The sequence below is a fragment of the Taeniopygia guttata genome, chromosome 25 (assembly GCF_048771995.1).
Source record: "Taeniopygia guttata chromosome 25, bTaeGut7.mat, whole genome shotgun sequence".
Classification (NCBI taxonomy): domain Eukaryota; kingdom Metazoa; phylum Chordata; class Aves; order Passeriformes; family Estrildidae; genus Taeniopygia; species Taeniopygia guttata.
Genome location: NC_133050.1, coordinates 5187447 through 5206304, shown reverse-complemented (window position 1 = coordinate 5206304; position 18858 = coordinate 5187447). Strand labels below are relative to the sequence as shown.

Here is an 18858-nt window from a genome sequence, read left to right as displayed (position 1 = left end):
AAGGTTGGGGTCAGGGTAATGGTAGACCCAGAGTATGGGATATATACATATAGATGTATATAGGGCCCTAATCCCCCCTCAAAACCCCCAGCCCACCCAGGCACCACCACCCCCATACCCTGCCGTGCCCAGCTGTTGCACGAGGGTGCAGATATGAGTGTATGAGTTTGGGCAGCAGATAATCTGTAGGGAATTGGCTGCTAGAAACCTTATTAAAAGACACCATGAAACATCCAGCTGGTGGTCCCCTGCTTGGACAGAACTGCACTTCTTCCTCCCAGAAGCTGGGAAACCCACGGTGGGGGTGGGGGCAGGATCACCTGTGTGTCCCTTCCCCAGAAATGGGACACAGGCCCAGCATGGCAGCGGTTCTCAGTGTCACAGCTTTATTCCAGAACAGGAAGCATCATCAGCAGGAGGTGGAGGGGGACATGCTGAGGAGCTGGGGGGAAGAGGGGGATGATGCAGTCCCCAAGCCCCAGTGCAGAGACATGGAACTAGAGGCTGCTGTGGAGAGACTGCACCAGCATCTCCAGCTGCTCGTCCAGGGCCACCTTATCCCCGTCATTGGTGATCACCCAATCAAAGGCCACTGCCTGGTCCAGGCCGCACTCAGATTCAGCGTCATCCACCCCTGGTAGCAGAGAGCCCGGGGAGGCCCCAGGGATGGTCAGGATCTGTCTGTCCGTACCCTCCCCATGGCCTCAGCCCCTGGAGGTGGGGGCCTTGATCCAAAGCCTCTTGCTCCCACTGCCAAGGGAGGGTAGTGGAGGCAGCAGAGCTGTGCCCATTGGGCAACCCCAGTTTTGGTGTCACAGTCACACTAGGCGAAGTGCCCCTCACTTGCTCACCAGTGACAAAGACCCAGTTCCTCCTCTTCCTTGTCTCCTCAGTAGCCACCACCCGCACGGTCTGCACCACGTCCCCGTAGGCGGCCCGGAACCACTCCACATCTGAGAGGCGCCGTGTGTCACTCACCACCTGCGCAGGGCTCCATCAGCACCCGTCCTGCAGCCCCAGTGTCCCCATGCACTCCCCAAAACTCACCCACACCGGCTGCAGCGCCCCATGCACCGCTGCCCGGCAGAAGAAGCCGGGGTCGGCGCGGCGCTTCTCCTCGCCCCAGCGGATCATGTCCTGACGGAACTCCTCCTTGTAGGCGCTGGCATCCAGGAGCCGCTGAAAGTCCAGACCATGCTCCTGTGGGGAAGGGAGCTCAGTAGGCATGGCCTGGGCCGGTGAGCGCGGCGTGGCACAGCCATGGCTGCTGTGACACGGCATGCCTCAGCACAGCACGGTGGGATGGGATGGCTCAGCACAGCACAGCACAGCACAGCACAGCACAGCACAGCACGCAACAGGTTGGCACGGTGTGGTACAGCATGATCGTGGCATGGCACAACTTGGCACAGCATGTCCTGACATGGCTTGTGGGGTGCAGTATGGCACAGCTCAGCACAGCATGGCAAAGCATCAGATGGCACAGCACGGTGCAGCAGCTCAGCACTGCGTGGCGCGGTGTAGCACGGCATGGGCATGGGAAGAGAGCACAGCAAAGCACATGCCCTGGCACAACTCAGCGTGGCACGGCACGGCTCGGTGTGGCACAGTGCGAGCGTGGGACGGCACAGCACGCGGTAGAACACGGCAGTGTCCCGGCACAGCTCAGGATGGTGTGGCACTGTGTGTCATGGTGTGGCACGGTGCGAGCGTGGGACGGCACAGCACGGCACGGGAGTGTCCTGGCACGGCTCGGCGCGGCGTGGCACGGCTCGGTACCTTGGCGTACTGCTCCTTGAGGGGCCCGGAGAGGCGCAGAATGGTGCAGACATCAGGGCCCAGCCTGCGGGAGAGACGTTCGCGGGACGGGTACTGCCACCGGCTCCTCTCGGCCAAGTCCCGGCCTCCCTGCACCCGGTGCCTTCCCCGCCAACACGCCTGGCCCGGTCCCGCCCCGCCCGGTACCGGCTCCGCAGCTCCTCGGCCACGAAATCCTTCCCCGATTTCCTCTTCCCGCTCAGCAGCAGCACCGCGCGCGGCGCCGCCATCAGCCCCGGCCCCGCCCCGGCCCCGCCCCATCAGCACCGGCCCCGCCCCATCAGCACCGGCCCCGCCCCGGCCCCGCCCCATCAGCCCCGGCCCCGCCCCGGCCCCGCCCCGGCCCGGCCCCGGCCCCGGCCCCGGCCCATCAGCCCCGGCCCCGCCCCGGCCCCGCCCCCGGCCCGTTCAGCCCCCGGCCCCGGCCCGGCCCCGCCCCCGCCCCGGCCCCGCCCCCATCAGCACCGGCCCCGCCCCGCCCCCGCCCCCCGCCCGGCTCACGGCGCCCCCTGCCGGGCGGAGCCCGCAGCGCAGCGCGGCTGCCCGGGGACATGGCGGGTCCCGCCCGGCAGCCCGCACCCCTCTGCCCCCATTGCCTCCTCTGACGCTCCCTTTCACCCGCACCCCGCTCTTCCCAGCATCTGCATTTCCCCAGCACTCTCCCCCAACAATCCCATCTCTTCTGCACCCTGCTTTCTCCCAGCATCCATTTCCCCCAGTACCCTCTTTTCTCTCCGAGCACCCTTCCTCCTTAACATCCCTATGCCTCATCTGCACCCCACTTTCACCTGCCCCTCACTTCCTCCAGCACTCCCCTTTCCTTTTCCCTGTTCCTTCTGTAAATCCCCATTTCCCCCCAGCGCCCCCAACACTCTTTGTTCTTCCCCAGCAACCCCCTTCCCCTCCAACACATATTCCTCTCTGCCCTGCCTTTTCATCTGCACCCCCTCTGTCCCAGCAGCCCTTCCTCCTCCCTGCAACTCCTTCCTTCCCTTTCGCAGCACCTTCTTTGCCCACAGCACTTCAGTCCCCCCTGCTCTCCCCTTACACCCCCTGTTCCTCCTCTGAACCCCCATTTCTCCAGCCCTCCTCCCTATGCACCCTCCCTTCCCCCCACCCCCATCTCCCCACATCTACACAGCTCTGCCCAGCAGTGATTTTATTCATGGTGGCAGTGCAATATCACACAGTGCATTTGGTTGGGGACGTGGCCCTACTTGGCCCTACAGGGTGTGATGGTCACTCCCAGACCCCCATAAACAGCACGTGGGGAGCCCTTGTGTGGGGGTGCTGGCACACTACTGCCCCTCTGGCTCTACCCACGTGTGCCATGCTGCCTTGGGGCTCTCTGGCTCCACACGTTCCCAGAGGCGCTGCAAGAGAAGGGAAGGTGTGATGGGCTGCAGTAGCAGGGGAATCCTTGGGGACCCCGGCACTGCCCACCCCAGCTCACCCACTGTAGTGCCGCAGCATGTACTCCTCAAAGCCATCAACCGCCTTCTTGTTGCCCCACTCCTGCCACGCCACATCCTCAAGCAGATCCTCCACATCATCCACAAAATCAACAAATCGCAGGCGGTCGTGGGCAAAGACACCGTCAGCTCTGAAGGCCCCATCAAGCTGCGGTGCCAGCTTCCCAAATTGTCTCCCCAAGCCTAGCTGCCCCATGAAGCTCTCCAGCAGTTGCAGGAACTGCACCTTCTGCACCGGCTCCAGCGCAGCCCCAAGCACTTCCTGGCCCTCCTTGTGGGCACAGTCAGTCACCCCAGAACAGCCCTGTGGTGCCCGGTACCGCCTGAGCCAGGGCACCTCATGGGAATCATGGCGGGGGTGGCTGTGAGACGGCTTTCCCCAGGATTTGCCTGGCTTGTGTTCACGGGGGGTTTGGGGATCCTTCTTGTGGGGTTTGCCATGCTCTCTCCTCTCCTGCTTATGGGGGGACCCCCTGGTGCCATGCTGCTTGTGCCACCCGCTCTCCTTCTCCACCTTGAATGGCTTCTTCCAGGCTGTGGAGAACGACCCCGAGCCCTCTGCCTCCAGCACCTGGGCCAGGTGCTGCTCCAGGGTGCTTAGTTCCTCCACAAGCCCCTTGAGATCCCCAGAGCCCCGCGCACGGTCCAGGCTGTCCGCCAGCTCCTGCCGCAACGAATCCAGGCTGCCGTGCCACCGTGGCGCGGCCTTGCCGTGCCCTGGCACAGCTGTGGCACGAGGCTGCCCTGCTGCGGGCTCCCTGTGAGCCTGCAGGCGCCGCAGCTCAGCCTGGGCCTCCCGCAGCGCCGTCACCTCCCGCTCCAGCGCCGCGCGCAGCCGCGCGTTTTCTCTGGCCAGACTCTGCTGCTGCGCCCCGGCCGCGGCCGCCTCACCCTCGCTCTTGTGCAGCAGTGCCCGCAGATCTTCCTTGTGGGCCTGGGGCAGAGGTGGGGGGCTGTGAAAGAGGTGGCAGCAGGAGAGCAGCACTGGGGCACAGCACGGAGACGTGGTGCTGGTCACCAACCTGCAGCTCCGCCTGCAAGAGCCGGATCTCCTGGTTCTCTTTGGCCAGCTTGTCCAGGAGTTGGCTCATGGACTGCACGCTCTGTGAGCCCCCAGCATCTGCCAGAGGGGGCTCCTGCTGGGAGTCCTGAGGACAGCAAGGTTGGGAGCCCTGGAGGCGTTGAGGACACCCTCTGCCCTCACTCAGCCCTGCTTGAGACCCCTCCTTACATTGCTGTCTACGGACAGCAGTGACTCCTGCTCCCCAGCAGCCAAGTCCCAGCTCCCCACACTCTCCACAGGGCCTGTGGAAGATGACATGGGTCTGAATGTCCAGGCTGCTGCAGGATGTCCCCCCGCCCAGGTGGGCCAATTGCCTCTACTCACCATCTGCCACGTCGTAGATACCACCTGGGAAGAGGAGGGGACAATGAGGGGGATGTCTGGGCCCCACCCTGTCCCTGGGGCCTTGGCCACTGGGATCCCACTTACCAGTGATGATCAGCAGCCCCACAGCAACCAGTGCCAAGGCACCAAACAGGTACTTGTTCATACTAAGCCCATCATCACCACTGTCAGGTGTCCCCCGGTGTGAGGCAGGTGTGACAGTGGGGGGCTCAGGATGGGGCTTGTGGCCCTTCCGCCACCGCAGCCCCTCCATGTTATCGTCACTGCTGGTGCAGGACACGTCCTCTGTTGGCCCTAGGGGAAGACGGGGGGGACCTCCAGGGAGGGTCTACACCTAAACACTGCCAGCACAGATTCCCCCAGGCAAGTCCCCTGTGAGGGGGGGGTGTCCCTGACCTGCTTGAGGGGTGTCACGGCAGGGTTGTGGCTCAGCCTCAGCTTTCAGCTCCTCCTGCTCATCGCCCTCCAACACGCTGGGCTCTGCAGAGCCATCCAGGGCAGTGCCTGCCCCGGAGTCCTCACATTCCTCTGGGTCCTGCAGACAGGCACTGGCATATGGGGCATCCCTGTGTGGGGAGCACCCCAGCAGTTCCAGCTCACCCCCAGCCCCCCGGTTCTGACTCACCCCCTGCCCGCTGCCCTCGGGGCACAAAGTCTGGCTGGGGAAGGTAGTGGCACCATTGGTGGTCACAGCTGGGGAGAGGCAGAGCATGGGGATGAGACAGTGGCACAGGACAGTGACACCAGGCTTGCCCCGTACCCATAGTGGCTGCCTGCCTGTGACTGTGTCCTGGGTGCCTTCATCCTGTTCCTGTGGCTCCTCATCGTCAGACCCGTGGGAGGCTGAGTCCTGCTCTGGACCCACTGTGTCAATGGGCAGACCCTAGGGGAAGGGGGTACATAGGGAGACAACTTTAGCCCCGACATCCATGTGCCTGCAGCCCCGGGTAGGCACTGGTACGGTAGGGTGTGCCTGGGGGTCTCTAGCTCTGGGGGGTGCCCTAAGGGCCCCAAGGCATGGGGTCCCAGTTCTGGGATGTTGCCCTGGAGATCCCAAGCAGTGAAAGGCCTGCTCTGGGGCTCGCGAGCCCTCACCTCACTGCCCGCCAGCACCCAGCTGCTCTCTGAATCTCGGGGATCCAGTTTCTCCGCCATGGGGACAGTCCAGTGCTACCTGCAAGGGGACAGACGGGCAGACGCACGGACAGCGGGACACGACCCAGCTCCCAGTACCGGCTGATGTGACCGGGAGAGCCACGGTGCCAGTGCCAGCCGGTCCCTGCAGCCTGTAGCTGGGAGGCTTTCGGGGAGTCCCGGTGCACCGGCTCTGCGGCTGCACCCCCACTGACACCAGCTGCCGCCGCGGGGTATTTTTAGCCGGTGATGCGACCCAGCAGGTGGACGGGTGACTCGTGGCCTGGCGTGGGGGAACCAGGGGCCCCGGTCGGGATCCCACCGCCCCACAGCAAAGCGGCAGCACAGGACGGGGCAGCTCCCGCCCCACCCGGTACCGGCTCCGCAGCCCCACTCTTCGCCCCCCACCCCCGTCTGAGACCCGGAACCGGCCCGGAGCTGACAACCCCCTCCTCTCCGCTTCCCACGGGCTCCCCGAGCAGCGCCCGCGCCCCCGGGGCCGGCTGGGCCTGCAGCGGCGGCTCCGCCGCTCCGGTACCTGCGCCCGCCGCGTCCCGCCGGGAACTTTCCGCGGGGCCGCCCCCGCCCCGGGCCGCGCCGCGCACGTGACGCGCGCAGCCAATCGCAGCCCGCGGCGCGGAGGGGGCGTGGCCAGCGGGCCCCGCCCCGCCGGTACCGAGCGGCGCCCCCCGCCCCACCCGGTGCCAGACACACACCGACAGCCCCGCACACACACCGACACGCGCGTTTAACAGTTTTATAACGACGGTACAAAAATTTCCATCAACGGTTGGCTAAAACGGACGGACCTGGGGTGGGGAGCGGGTACCGGGACCGTCCCGAGCACCGGAGCAGGGGGCAGCGGGACTGCCCCGTCAGTGTGGTAGGGGACACCGGGAGTGCTGCACAGCCCAGGAGATGGCCCCTGCAAGGGTAATGACCTAACTGGGGCCAGCGCTGTGGTGCACCAGGAAGGCTCAGCCCTCACCGAGCCGGTGCACCGGGCTCAGAGCCTTGCCCACAGCAAAGGTGTGACACCGGCACGGCCAGCACCGTCCCGGGTCCCCTGGTAGGTCCCGGTGCCAGGCAATGCCCAGCGAGCAGCCACAGCCAGCACATGGCAGTGGCTCTCTGGCTGGCGGGGGGGAGGGGGGGCGACAGCTACAAAAAATGGGTGTTTGGTCCTAAATCGGTGGGGGAAAGCTGTACAAGGCGGCTGAACGGTGGCTCAGCCGTCGTTGGCGGTCACCAGCTGTCCCATGCCCTCCCGGATGTAGACCGACTGGATCTCCTTCGTCTTGAGGCAGAAGTCGCAGGCCCAGACGGCAGAGGCCTCCGTGGTGAGCAGCCCGTAGGCATTCTCTGTCATGCCTGTGCACTCTCGGTGGAACCACTTCTGGCAGGATGCCTCGCAGAGGATGGCGTCCTGGTCATCGTTCACCTCGTTGCGACAGGCCCCGCAGGGGTACACGAGCCCCGGTGGCGGCTGGTGCCCCGAGGTGCTGCTGGCCTTGCCGGGGGGCGGCAGGGGAAGGCTGTTGGTCTCAGGGGTGCTGGCGCTGCGCCCGGCGCTGTTGGGGGCAAAGCCCGGCTGCGCCCCATTGACGGTGGCGGGGGAGCCCGAGTGCTGCTCCTGGGTGAAGGTGCTGGGGGGAGGGTTCTTGCCCCCCTCTTCGCTGCTAGCAGGGAAGCTGGGGTCCGCCCCAGGGAACGGACTGGCTGTGGGGGGCAGGGGTGGCATGTTCTGCCCGGGGCGCTGCATGGGCGACTGTCCAAAGAGGTTGCTGGGCTGGCTGAAGCGCTGAGCCACCGCCGGCCCCCCGGGGGGGTTGAGGGCTGGCCCGGGTCCCATGTCCCCCCGAGGGGGCTGCCCCATAGTGGGGGACATCATGGGCCCGAAGCCTCCAACAGGCCCCTGCATGAGCTGCCCCATAGGGGGGCTGAAGTTCTGTCCAAGGGGCTGGCTGAAGGGCTGCCCGGCGAAGCTCAAGCCCCCCGGCTGCACGTAGTTTGGATTCTGGGGGGGCATGCTAAAGGCCGGGCCCATCTGCCCGGGGGCGAACGGGGGGGGCTGCCTCCGCAGGGGCTGGGGACCCCCGCCGTAACCGGGGGGCACCTGCGGCGACATCCCCCCCTGCATGCGGAACCCGCCGAAGGGGACGGGACTGCCGAGAAACGGGGCAGGCGCCGCCCCCACCTTGGGGGCCCCGAAATCATCCTCGAAGGGGTTGGAAGCCACCAGGTGGTCCACCATGGGAGTGGGCGGCGGGGCGAACTCCGAGAGGTGCGAATAGGCAGGGCCCTGCGGGGAGAAGGTGGCGGTCAGGGCTGCCGCGGCGCGCCCCCGGGCCCCGCGCCGCCCCGAGCCCGGCCCTACCTGCGTGTTCGACTTGCGCCGCTTCTTCTCGGGGCTCTTCATCTGCAGCCCTGAGGGGACAAGCGAGGCCGCGTCAGCGCAGCCGGGGCGACCCCCCCCCCCCCCCACCACCCCGGTCCCGGCCCGCCAGCGCTCACCTGCCTTCCCCTGCTTGCGGCCGGGCCCGCCGGGCGCGGCGCTGCCCGCGGGGTGCGGGGGCCCCGGCGGGGCCGGCGGGGCCGGGACCGCTCCCTCCAGCTTCTCTGCGTGCGGGGCCGCCATAGCCCTCAGCGCGCGCGCGCCGCCGCCATGGCCCGAGCGCCGCCGGAACCGGGCGGGGCCAATCACAGCGCGCGGGGGGCGGGGCCGGCGGGCGCGAGACGCGTCAATCACCGCACACTCCCGCCTCACCCGCCAGTCGGGCCGAACCAAACCCGGGGGGGGGGGACAGACGGGCCAAACCACGCACGAGGTCCCGGGGGGAAGGAAGCAGCGCCCTCACGGAGGAACCGCCCGCCCGCAGCGACCCCTCCCAGCTCACACCAGCCAGGGCCTAGAGAAATACCGACTTTAATACAACCGCCAGTTCCTTTGGTATAGCGGGGCAGGGGCCTGGGGCTGCGAGGGGCGGGCTGCGCTTTGGCTTGGGGGGAGTTACACTGTGCATGCAGGGGGGTCCTCCCGCCAACCCCCCGGGGCTGCAGAATCGCCCTTGGACGGGCAGGGAGGAAGGGGACGTGGTGGTGGCACGTGTCCTGGAGCACAAGCATGTCACGGATGGGGTACAGGGTGCTGGGAGCACGGGGGAGGCTCTGCAACCAGCCCCTGCCCTTGCATAAGAGTGTGGGACCTGCGGGGTCAAGGCACAGAGTTAACACGTAAAGTGATCTGGTACAGTCGAGGGCCTCGTGCTTGGGGGAGCGGAGCCCCCCATGGGCCCCCTCCTTGGCCCAGGGGCCAGAGATAAGGACAGGCTGCCTCTGGCTCAGGAGGGCTCAGCCCTGCCAGTCCCGAGCCCGTGCTGGTGAGCACGAGAGTGGCTGTGGCACGATAGCAGGGCTGGGTTTTGGTAGGAGCTGAGCTGCTCTGCAAAGGCTGGAGCTGGAGGGGCATGGGCTTTGCAAGAACAGTTCCCTACCCTGCAGGCACTCACAGCCTGAGCCCCCCCACGGCCACCAGCTCCATGTGGTGAAAGGAGAGAGGCCCTGTCCTCAGCCAAGTCCGTGCTCAGTCCTGGGTGGAGCACCTGGGAGAGTCTGAGGGCTCCCTGGGGCATGGAACACGGCCAGAGGGTTGCGCACTGGGGGTGCCGTGCACTGGGGTCCCCGGGCGCTCACAGTCTCCTCTCCACTGGCTGCTGCAGGCACATCTCACTGCCGGCCGAGATGATGGGCAGGTGATTGTCCATGTGGTAGCTGATGAGGTGGCTGACGCTCTCAAAGCGATGATCTTTTGTCCGCACCTGGGGGGCCAGAAAAGGGACGCTCAGGAGGCTGTCAGTGCCCCCGTGAGGCCAGAGCTACCACCCTCCATGGCATGGGTTGGGCACAGATCTGGGGCTGCAGTCTCAAACCCATGCTCCGCCAGGCCCTGTCCATCCCCAAAGCCAGCCCAGAGCTGTCCCCTGACAAGCACTGCAGAACCTCAATGCTCTGGTGGCTCTTGTAACCCCCAGGACACCCCACACTGCCCCAATCTCCATCTCCAGGCCCCTGTGCGGACTCACCACTCCCTCGGGATCGACGAGCAGCAGATGCTTGGGCTGCCCGCCCTGCAAGCCAGTCAGCACATACTGGCCCGGGGTGGTGGTGCTCTCCCGCACCAGGAAGTCTCCGTTCACCTTCAGCAGCTTCTCAGCCTCCTTGCGGTTCATCTTCCCATGGTACCAGGGCTCCCGCCTCAGCTGCTCCTCCATGGAGGCCACCACCTGGGCAGGGGGCAGCCCCACAGGCACTGATGGGGGCACACGCAGGGCATCCTCAAAGGGCTCTGCAAGGACAGAGGAGCAGGGGCACCATGAGCAAGCCCACAGCCACCCTGGGTGCCCTGGCTGCAGCCACTGTTTACTCACTCATGTCGAAGAGGTCCCTCTGCGTGCTGCCATTGGCTGTGGCAGGGGTGCCAGAAGCTGAAGCTTGGCGTGTCTTGTCTATGTTCTGCACGTTGACGTAAGACGGGTCATCAAAGAGGTCCGTGCGGCCAGACGTGCCTGCTGGAGCTGGGTATTTCTCTCTCCCTGCTATCAGGAGCACTGTGGTCAGCAGTAAGCCCACCTTGGCCCCTCACCAGTGCCCACCATCAGAGCACTGGGGTCATGGAAGAGGATGGAGACACCCATCATGTTACCTTGGGCTGGAGCATGCTGCTTCTGGGGGTCATACTCCCCACCGCATGACTGGCCGACAGGCTGCAGGGAGAGGCAGTGATGAGCCCCCATCCCCTTTCCTGCTCACCCCCATCCTGCTCCCCACACCCCAGGCTGCCAGAGACACCGGGGAGACACAAATCACCTTTAGCAGAACCCATAGCTCAGTCAGGGTCTCTACATCTCCCTTATAAGATGGTGCCTCCCCAGGAGGACATGCCCAGAGCCTCACCAGTGTGGCACCCAAGTGATTTGGGGTCTGAGCAGCCCCATCCTGCAGCCGCATGTCCACGACTCCCCCGATGGGAGGTTCCTTGCCAGGGAAGTCGTTGTAGTACTGGTGATCTGGGGCCGGTTCCTCCTCTTCTTCATCCCAGGCAGAGCCATCAAACCCCGCCATCCTGGCAGAGCACAGCACAGATAAGCCTGTGACAGCAGCCATGGCTGCATAAACCACCTTCCTCCTTGACACACCACCCTGCTCTGACCTGTCGTGGGGGGTCACCAGCTTTGGAGGGTTCTTCAGGTACTGCTTGAAGCGCAGCTCGAAGGCCTGCCCGATGGTGCTGATCACATCCTGTGCCAAGCCTTCAGGACACTCCAGGATATGGCAGGCTGGGTAGAAAATGGTGGGGTGGGATTGTGGAACTCCAGCACCAAGGTTCTCCACCCCAGAGCCTGCCCTATACACCCCAGAGCTTTCTTATGGGTCATCCAGTTCACCCCGCTATGTTGAGCTGATTCTGAACACCTCCAAAGTGGGGCTTTGGCATCAAGGACCCTTGCAGCACCCTCACCTCTCTGATTGACGGGGTCTTTGGCAACGTAGGCAACATACTCGGCTGTGTCCTGTGGGTGAGACAGCAGCAGTGAGACAGGGAGCTGGGGAGCTGGGCAAGGGGCAGGAGAGGCCCCCACACAGGGCAGGGATGGGGACCCTGCAGGGTACTCACCGGGTCTCCCCCTGATGCAAAGGATATAGACTGCATGTGGTGGTTGGCGATGATCTGCAAGGTAGAGAGCTTGTTGGACACAGCCAGGAATTTCTTGTTACCCACCCAGGGGTGGCACATCCTGCTCCTCCCAGGGCTGACCTGCCCTGGTTATGAGCCACAGACCCACCAGAAAAAGGACTGGGACATCACCGGGAGTGGGGTCAAAACCAGGAGATCTGACCCAAGGCAAGGGGACTTGGGTCTCACCATCTCCAGGAGAGATCCCACAAAGCACATGGGCTATTCCTCCCACCTCTTCAGCCCCAGGGACTGCAGGGAGGGGAGCACTCATCTCACAGTCCATCCAGACATTCCCTAGGGAGGCCGGGGGCATCCCCTGCCCCAGCAAGATCTGGGGTGAGATACATGAGGATTTCTGCTTGTCCAAAGCTAACCCAACCCCTCCCCATTCTCACCTGCTTGCAGTCTGAGGCCATGAGGTTGAGGCTGCTGGTGGAGATGGTCAGGGTGATGGGCATGCCTGCAAACTTCAGGTTGCTCTTGCCCAGGATGGAGTTCAGGGAACGGCTGCAGGGCTAGGGGCAAATGGTAGCATAGAGAAGGGGCTCCCTGGACCAGACAGCCCAGCAGCAGGACAGGACACATCCCACTGCTTCCACAGCAGAGATGGGCACCTTGTCCTCACCACTGGCCCTGGCCCAAGCCTCAGGTGGGAGATCAGAGCCCTGGGCTGACCAGCACAGCACTGCCAGCTGGGCTGGGATCTGGTCCTTGGCCCTGTTCCCAAACCAGCCACAAACACTCTCCCAGCAGCTTCCCAGGCAGGCCTCACCTTCCTTCTCCTCACGGCTCCCTTGGCACCAGGCACAGCCTCACACACCAGCCCAATGGCCTCCCTGCAGGGAGTGCAGTGAAATGTCAATCCCCACAGTGCCTGCCTTGCCCCAAGACCCTCCCAGCCACGGCATAAGCAGGATAGTGGGGACACAGGGATCAGCACAGGACAGACAAGGTGACAAAGTGGAAGCTCTCAGGCAGTGCCAGCTGGGCCTCTTTGGGTAGGCAAAATGTACTGGAATTAGTATTTGATGGTCTGCAGCCGCCCCTGGCCCCCACTGAAAGCCCCACGTGCTACCAGGGGCTTGCCTAGGGCTCAGACAACTTCCTCATCCCTCCCCAAAAGGAGCAGCCCCTGGGGAGAGGCAGAGCTCACCTGGTCACCTGTGTCCTGGTGTTGAAATCCAGAGCCCTCATGGATTGGAGCACTTCCACACAGCCCATGTACTGTGCAAGAGAGCAAGGTGAGCTTGGCCAGCCATGGAGTTTGTCCCCCATGCAGCCAGGGAGGGGGCTGGGGCCTCAAGCACCCCAGCTCTGCAGCAGTAACTTCCCTGGGAATCCCACTGCCCCCACCCCTCCCCAAAGAGCACGGTGCATCCTACCACCAGGAGGTCCCCAAATCCCCACCGTGACCCTTCCCACTGTCCCCCAGTCCCCAGCACTCACCCGGACATGGTAGGAGACCCCCGAGCCCATGACCTTGTCATCCGGATGCAGCCAGCCACGGGTGGGCTTATTGACAAAGCTGCCGTGGCGGGTCCACTCATCACCCCCCAGCTGGCCGCCTTCCACCCGCGTCTTCTTCCCACAGCTCAGCTTGTTCATATCCTGGGAACACACAGTGACAGGTCTCACTGAGCCAGGGCTGGCAGCAACCCCTGGCACTAGTGCTGCCATCCCAGGGGGACCAGGCTCCCCTGGGCTGCTGCTGGCTGAAGAGCCCCGCAAGCTGAGCAAGTTGGCGGGATTGGAGAGCTTCAGGTTGGCCATTTTGGGGAAGAAGGAGCAGAGGGTGGTAGGGCTCTCCTCCAGCTCAGGCGAGAGCTCCCCGAGAGGTGCAGCGTGGCTGAGGGAGGACAGGGAACCAGGCAGAGACTGCATGCTTGCAAGGGACTCCACTGGGGAGGGCAGGACTCCCAGGCCCGCCACGGCCTCCTCCGGAGAGGAGACAGACTCGTTCCGCAGGTGGCTGTATTTGCTCTTTTGCAGGAGATCCATGCTGGAGACGGGTGAGAAGGGCCACAGCTGCCCTGTCCAGAGTGGCAGCAGGGTGGATGCAGCCAGCCAGGCCTCACAGGGGCCCCCCAGAGAGTCCGAGTGGCCGCAGCCGCCGGGAAGCTGCCCCCAAGCAGAAGCCTTGGCTGAACTCTGCGCTAGGTCCACGCCAGCCCGACATGACTGGCACGGAGAGCTGGGCTGGGATGGTGGCAGCAGGTCCAGGGGCTGCCCGGCCCTGCGCAGGCACGGCCGATCAATGGTGATCGGCGTCAGCAAGGATGTGCAGATCCATTCAGACCGAGAGCAAGGCGCTACAGCAGGGAGGAAACGGGGCGGCAGCGACACCCTGGGGAGCCGCTGGCTCAGGGAGGGCAGCTCAGAATGCTCTGGCCCCAGACTGGAGGTCCTCAAGCCCTTTGCCACTTCAACACCGGGCGGAAACAAAACCCATTGTCTTCATCCAGGAGCAGATCCAGCTCCCTCTGCCCTGCAGCGGGGTTCAGCACAGCCACCCTCCGCCCCACAGCTCGCTCCAGCCCCTGTGCCACTGCCCGCTAAGAGAAAATCAAAAGCATGAATATTTAAAGCCCGGAGATGAGGCAGACACAGAGCGCATCCAAGCCCATCCCAGCCCTGCTCCGAGCTCTGGCCAGGAGGGAACGAGGTCCTTCTGTGGCAGCCAGCGCCACGCAACCCACGTGTCGGCGGGGAGCAGCTGCTGTTGGCTTGCTGGGCTCTGCCGGGGGAGCAGCGATGCTGAGATGACACCGGTGCTCACAGCTTCCTGGAATACAGGGACATGCAGTCCTTTGAGAGCACAGATCTTGCCTGGAGGGCTGGTGGGAGAAAGAGGAGGATGGCCAGGAGCAGGATACAGGTAGGCTGTGCGCTGGGCAAGGCAGGGCTCAGCACAATCCCCCAGTCGTGGTGGGGAGCGTGTGGGAGAGGCTGCAGCTAATCGCTGCTGCTTCCCGCATGCCAGCTGTTCCTCCCGGGAGAAGAGATGAAGGGGCTGCGGCTGATCGGAAGATCTGTGCTGACTCACGGGCGGCGGGGCAGGCTCTGCGCTCGGGCAGGGGCGCAGCGCAGGAGGGGCTCCCGGCGAGGGGTGGGGACGCACTGCTTATCTGGAGCAGAAAAATCAAGGTCACAGGCGGAGCTAGCGGGAGCGGGCGGCAAGAACGTGCTGGGGGCAAAGTTGGCCCCTGCAAGCTCGGGGAGCTGTGTGACGCTCCCACCTGTGGATCAGGGGGCTCAGGGCAGGTCTCCCCTGTTCCCCTTTCCTCAATGCACTTGCATGCAGCAGGAACTTGGGCCAGCCCGACTGTCCTGCCCTCCATAGCCTTGGCCCCACTGAGGGACAAGAGCTCTCCCCCCTTTACCACCTATAGGATGAAGCAAGGAGTTCAGACAGAACCCAACTCCTGATGCATCACAAGCCAGACTCCTACCAACCACCAGGTGCTCTGTCCACCAAACCAAAACTGGGTAAATCCAGGCCAAGGAAAAGGCTCTCCCTGCTTGGAGCACTGCTTGGCACTAGCCTGCCCCACTTCACAAAGCCTGGCACGCTGCCATGGGGACAAGGAAAGGAAAGCCAGAACAGGGCTGGAAATTGCACCTACGTGGTGCGAGGGGCAGCAGCACACGGGAGCGGGGCGGTCACTGAAGCATCTCCTTGGCCATGCACACTAGCTCTGTAAAGGCAGCCCCCCAGCTCAGCCGTGGTGGTCCCACAGGCAGAAAGCCTGTGCTGGCTGTTCCACAAAGTGCTCGTCCCCTCCAGGGGCCCCTGGCTGTTCAGCGCTGTGACCTTCCTGTGGCCTCAGCACCACTCCTCTAAAGAAAAGCAGGAAGCCGGAGCCAGGAAGTTGCTGGCCCGGTGAGGGGCCAGCGCAGCCCTGTTGCCAGGGGAAGCTGGCTGGGCAGTATCAAGTGGCTGTGGAGCAGTGGGGTTTGCCCATGACAGACTGGCCACTGCTTGATGTGGGCCTGGGTTTGCCTGGCACAGCAGCTCTGTGAGCCCTGATGCTCCCCCAGGATAAGAGCAGGACGGAATTGCAAGGAGGCAGGAGTGTCTCCTTGGCCTCTTTCCACCACCCCAGGGCTTGGAGCAGCCATCACCTACAGGCAGCAAAGGGCTGATAAGCTTCCCAGCTGAAGCTCCTGCTCAGACGCATCTCTGCTTTTATAAGCTAAACTAATTCCTGATTTTCTCAGAACCTTCGAGGTCAGTCTGCCCACATCACTCAACAGCCTGTTACAAGATTCACTGCAGCTCTCAGCCCTTGGAGACCAGAGGTGCTACCATCACAGCCCCCTCAACCCCAGAGTCCACCCCAGGGCATCAGAGCTCCCTCCCAGTGGGCTCTGAGTGCAAAAGGCAAACCTGGGAACATGCGAAGGCGCAGAACACCAGCCCTGCCTGACACGCAGTCCCAAGCCCCATCCCACAGGCTGCAGCCCTTCCCTTCGCCAGGCAGACGCCAGGAGCTCCTGCCCCTGCAGCAGAGGATGAGCAGAGCAGCTGGAACAACTGCCCCCAGGGAGCTCTGGGGACATGTCCTGGCCCAGCTGCTCCATGTGCCCTTCCACCACAGAAAGACAACAGATCATGAGAAACAGAGGGATGTGGACTCCTTTCAGGCACCTGAGACTGGGACTTCACACATCAGCTGGGGCAAGGAAGAGAAGCAGAGTGGGGATGCTCAGGGCTCCACTACCAACATCCTCCCTGGAAAAATCCTGGGAGCCGAGTCAGAGGCCTGGAACATACCGGTGGTTTGGCAAGAAATCGCAGCAAGGCGCAGATGGCTACACATGCAGACCTCACCCTGGGCAGGAGACCCCCTCTGCCCAACTGCAGTCAATGCTGAACCTCTGAGGCAGGGGTGAAGCAAAGGAGAACACTCAAACCCAGCCAATAGCTGGATTTTCCCTCACACATCACAGCAGCATCGAACAACATTTACGCATCCTGCACGCAACCTCTCCTTTGTTCTGAGGAGGGGGTTAGGAGATACCAGTGGAGATCTGGGGAAGAGGCTGGAGACCTCCCAGAAGGCAGAGGAGGCAGGCAGGATCCACCACCGAAGCCACTTAGCCCTCCACCGCAGTCCTTACCACATACTCCATCGCCGGCGGAGGGCAGGGCAGGCCCCGGGCGGGGAGCAGAGACACACAGCCCCTCTCGTCTGGCACTCCGACCTGCGGTTCGGGGACAAACAGGGAGTTAGCCAGCCCTGTCCCAGCCCGCTGAGGTGGGTGGGGGCCACAGTGCCAAGAGGCAGACCCTGCTCCTCCATGCTGTGCACAGGTGGATGGGCTGTGGCTGCCGTGCAACCTGCTGGTGGCACAAAGAGTAAGAGAAACCTGGAAGCTGCCTTCTTCCCATTGGAAATAAGATGGAGCTGGAATGCGCTGGGACAGGAAGAGGAGGCTGAGCCCTGCTTACACTGGCAAATGGTATCGGGGGCCTAGAGTCACTCTGTGACCCAAGAAAAGTGCTGGAACCGATCCTTGCCCAGCCTAAAAACCAGTACTGGAAAGCCACATGCAAGGATGGAGAGCAAAAGCAACCAGAGGGGCAGAGCTGCTCCCTCCTCCACCCCTTCAACTGACACCCTGATGCAAAATTATACACAGAGCCCCCAGGGCCGTGTCCCTTCCTCCCAGGGGAACCAGTGAAGACAGGAGTCGTGGAAAGACTCTACAGTTGGTGAGCTGGCAGAGGCAGGAAGCTCTGCGAGGGGAAAACAAGGCAAGCAAAGCACTCTTCTCACTCTTCTGACTCCCACTGCCACTGCCCAGTGAGGCAGTCAAGGCCAGGCCGGCGGAGCAGTGCAGGGCAGCAGACACGATTTACTGCTTGGCAGCAATTGCACCTTTGTGTGCAGCCTGTGCCAGCTGTCGCCAGTAGCTTGGAAGGCAGCAAGATAAGGAGAGCTGTGCTTGGCCATGGCAGTGGAGATTGACCCCTGCAGCACCATGCCACTGCCAAGCAGAGGTGGCGACCACGTCCTTTGGACATCGGGCACCGAGGCTGGTGCCAGGGAAGGAGCATCATCACCCAGAGCCAGGGTGCTCAGCCTTATCACAGCCCATTTGTGTCCCTCCTGAGGATGGAACACTGCTATGCACAGCTTCACAGGGTGCCCAGCCAAGGCATTCCCCCACCAAAGGGCAGCCCGTGGATCCTGAAGCCCTCCTTGGCTGAGAGGAGATGGCATCTTCAGCCCCTCTGTTCCAGGCTGACACCAGGGCAGCCCTGGCAAGCACCACAAAGCAGTGCCCTTTGCCCACAGACTTCTGTAACGCCAACGTGGCAAGCAGGGCCCAGGTCACACTTCCTTGGAAGCCATGTCTGTGGTCTATAACCTGTGTGGGTGACCCCATTTAAGAGATTCGAGGGGAGAAGCAAGAACAGATGGACACAACACACTGCTGTATTGCAGACACAGATCTCCAAGGGGGAGCAGCTACCCCTTTCCACCACAGCTGAGCAGGCTCCAGGTACTCAGTGCTGCCTTACTCCAAAGCACAGAAGGCAGGAGGGCAGAGCCCAGCCCCGCAGAGGGCGAGGAACCCTCCAACCTCAGCCGCTGTCCCGTCCCTGCCGGAGGTCATACCAGAATTGGGGCTCGGGGTTCTCCCTAGACCCTGCAGCACCTCTACGGCCGGTGTCCGTCCCGTGTCTCGCACCGGCACGGGGTGGGGAACGCAAGCTGAGCCCTGGGCACACGCAGCCGGCCGCCACGCCGGGTGGGTCACCCCGGGACCCCAGCACGGCACGGCACCGGCTCCTCCAACCCCCGTCGGGCGGCACGCAGGAGGCTCCCGGCCCGCCCCACGGCCAGGCTCCCTCACGCAGGGCAAACCAGGCAACTAGGAAGGGCGACTCGGCCCTCACAGCACGGGGAGCGGCGGCGGCAGAACCCCCACTCGTTTCCCGGAAGGCGGCGGCGGCGGCGAGCGATGTGGCCTCGGTCCGGCGGGGGCACCGCGGGGCCTGGCCGGGGCTCCCGGGCCCGGCGCGGGTCCCCCCTCCTCCATCCGCGCGCGCCCTCACCGCCCCGGCCGGCGCGCGCTCACCGGGCACCATCGGTCACGCGCGGGCCTCGCGCCGCCGCTCCCGCCGCTCGCGCGCCCCTCTCCCGCCGCCCCCGCCGCCACTCACTTCCGGCCCGCGCCCCTCCGGCCTGGCCCGCGCCGCGTGACCCGCCGCGGCCAATCGCGGCCCGCGCCCGGCCCCGCCGCGTCGCGCGCGCGCCGGCCAATGGGAGGCCGCTCCG

General features: G+C 64.3%; 4 protein-coding genes across 11 annotated transcripts; all 4 read right to left on the bottom strand.

Annotated features, from left to right (window-relative positions):
• Nucleotides 1-364: 364 nt before the first annotated feature.
• PMVK (phosphomevalonate kinase) lies at nt 365-2305 on the bottom strand. 3 transcript variants are annotated; one of them, XM_072918305.1, is made up of 6 exons: nt 2282-2305; nt 1966-2052; nt 1780-1843; nt 1048-1200; nt 852-953; nt 365-634 (listed from the first exon to the last, which is right to left on the bottom strand). In XM_072918305.1, the coding sequence occupies exons 2-6, from the start codon at nt 2046-2048 to the stop codon at nt 575-577; spliced, it is 462 nt and encodes a 153-aa protein (XP_072774406.1). In that variant the 5' UTR covers nt 2049-2052; nt 2282-2305; the 3' UTR covers nt 365-574.
• A 657-nt stretch (nt 2306-2962) lies between these two features.
• PBXIP1 (PBX homeobox interacting protein 1) lies at nt 2963-6471 on the bottom strand. Its single transcript, XM_030291179.4, has 11 exons — nt 6371-6471; nt 5794-5872; nt 5476-5581; nt 5324-5391; nt 5095-5233; nt 4783-5013; nt 4678-4701; nt 4522-4595; nt 4313-4438; nt 3272-4224; nt 2963-3191 (listed from the first exon to the last, which is right to left on the bottom strand). The coding sequence occupies exons 2-11, from the start codon at nt 5851-5853 to the stop codon at nt 3134-3136; spliced, it is 1839 nt and encodes a 612-aa protein (XP_030147039.4). The 5' UTR covers nt 5854-5872; nt 6371-6471; the 3' UTR covers nt 2963-3133.
• A 104-nt stretch (nt 6472-6575) lies between these two features.
• Nucleotides 6576-8547, bottom strand: PYGO2 (pygopus family PHD finger 2). Of its 2 annotated transcripts, XM_030291187.4 has the most exons (3): nt 8347-8545; nt 8210-8259; nt 6576-8134 (listed from the first exon to the last, which is right to left on the bottom strand). In XM_030291187.4, the coding sequence occupies exons 1-3, from the start codon at nt 8468-8470 to the stop codon at nt 7061-7063; spliced, it is 1248 nt and encodes a 415-aa protein (XP_030147047.4). In that variant the 5' UTR covers nt 8471-8545; the 3' UTR covers nt 6576-7060. The 2 variants fall into 2 exon arrangements, with proteins under 2 accessions (XP_030147047.4, XP_072774632.1); XM_072918531.1 differs by having other exon boundaries at nt 8210-8547.
• A 195-nt stretch (nt 8548-8742) lies between these two features.
• Nucleotides 8743-18815, bottom strand: SHC1 (SHC adaptor protein 1). 5 transcript variants are annotated; one of them, XM_072918522.1, is made up of 14 exons: nt 18659-18749; nt 16691-16774; nt 13016-13177; nt 12723-12793; nt 12342-12405; nt 11965-12084; nt 11507-11560; nt 11351-11402; nt 11042-11168; nt 10786-10954; nt 10535-10595; nt 10260-10427; nt 9915-10177; nt 8743-9650 (listed from the first exon to the last, which is right to left on the bottom strand). In XM_072918522.1, exons 2-14 carry the CDS (start codon nt 16700-16702, stop codon nt 9522-9524), a joined length of 1452 nt encoding a protein of 483 aa, XP_072774623.1. In that variant the 5' UTR covers nt 16703-16774; nt 18659-18749; the 3' UTR covers nt 8743-9521. The 5 variants fall into 5 exon arrangements, with proteins under 5 accessions (XP_072774623.1, XP_030147042.1, XP_030147044.1 ...); XM_030291182.4 differs by lacking the exon at nt 16691-16774 and having other exon boundaries at nt 18744-18815; XM_030291184.4 differs by lacking the exon at nt 16691-16774 and having other exon boundaries at nt 18659-18773.
• Between the last annotated feature and the right edge of the window lie 43 nt (nt 18816-18858).

Coding starts and splice junctions, on each gene's coding strand:
- PBXIP1 (XM_030291179.4), bottom strand. CDS start 5,853: ATGGCGGAGAAACTGGATCCCCGAGATTCAGAGAGCAGCTGGGTGCTG. Junction 4,225..4,312: donor TCTTGCAGGCGGAGCTGCAG/GTTGGTGACCAG, acceptor CCTCTGCCCCAG/GCCCACAAGGAAGATCTGCG. Junction 3,192..3,271: donor ATGCTGCGGCACTACAGTGG/GTGAGCTGGGGT, acceptor CTTCTCTTGCAG/CGCCTCTGGGAACGTGTGGA.
- PYGO2 (XM_072918531.1), bottom strand. CDS start 8,470: ATGGCGGCCCCGCACGCAGAGAAGCTGGAGGGAGCGGTCCCGGCCCCG. Junction 8,135..8,209: donor GGCGCAAGTCGAACACGCAG/GTAGGGCCGGGC, acceptor TTCTCCCCGCAG/GGCCCTGCCTATTCGCACCT.
- SHC1 (XM_012570836.5), bottom strand. CDS start 13,567: ATGGATCTCCTGCAAAAGAGCAAATACAGCCACCTGCGGAACGAGTCT. Junction 11,169..11,350: donor AGACCCCGTCAATCAGAGAG/GTGAGGGTGCTG, acceptor TTTTCTACCCAG/CCTGCCATATCCTGGAGTGT. Junction 10,596..10,785: donor ATCACTTGGGTGCCACACTG/GTGAGGCTCTGG, acceptor CTCTCCCTGCAG/CCTGTCGGCCAGTCATGCGG.
- PMVK (XM_072918304.1), bottom strand. CDS start 2,048: ATGGCGGCGCCGCGCGCGGTGCTGCTGCTGAGCGGGAAGAGGAAATCG. Junction 1,844..1,965: donor GCCGAGGAGCTGCGGAGCCG/GTACCGGGCGGG, acceptor TCTCTCCCGCAG/GCTGGGCCCTGATGTCTGCA. Junction 982..1,047: donor GGGCGCTGCAGCCGGTGTGG/GTGAGTTTTGGG, acceptor AGCCCTGCGCAG/GTGGTGAGTGACACACGGCG.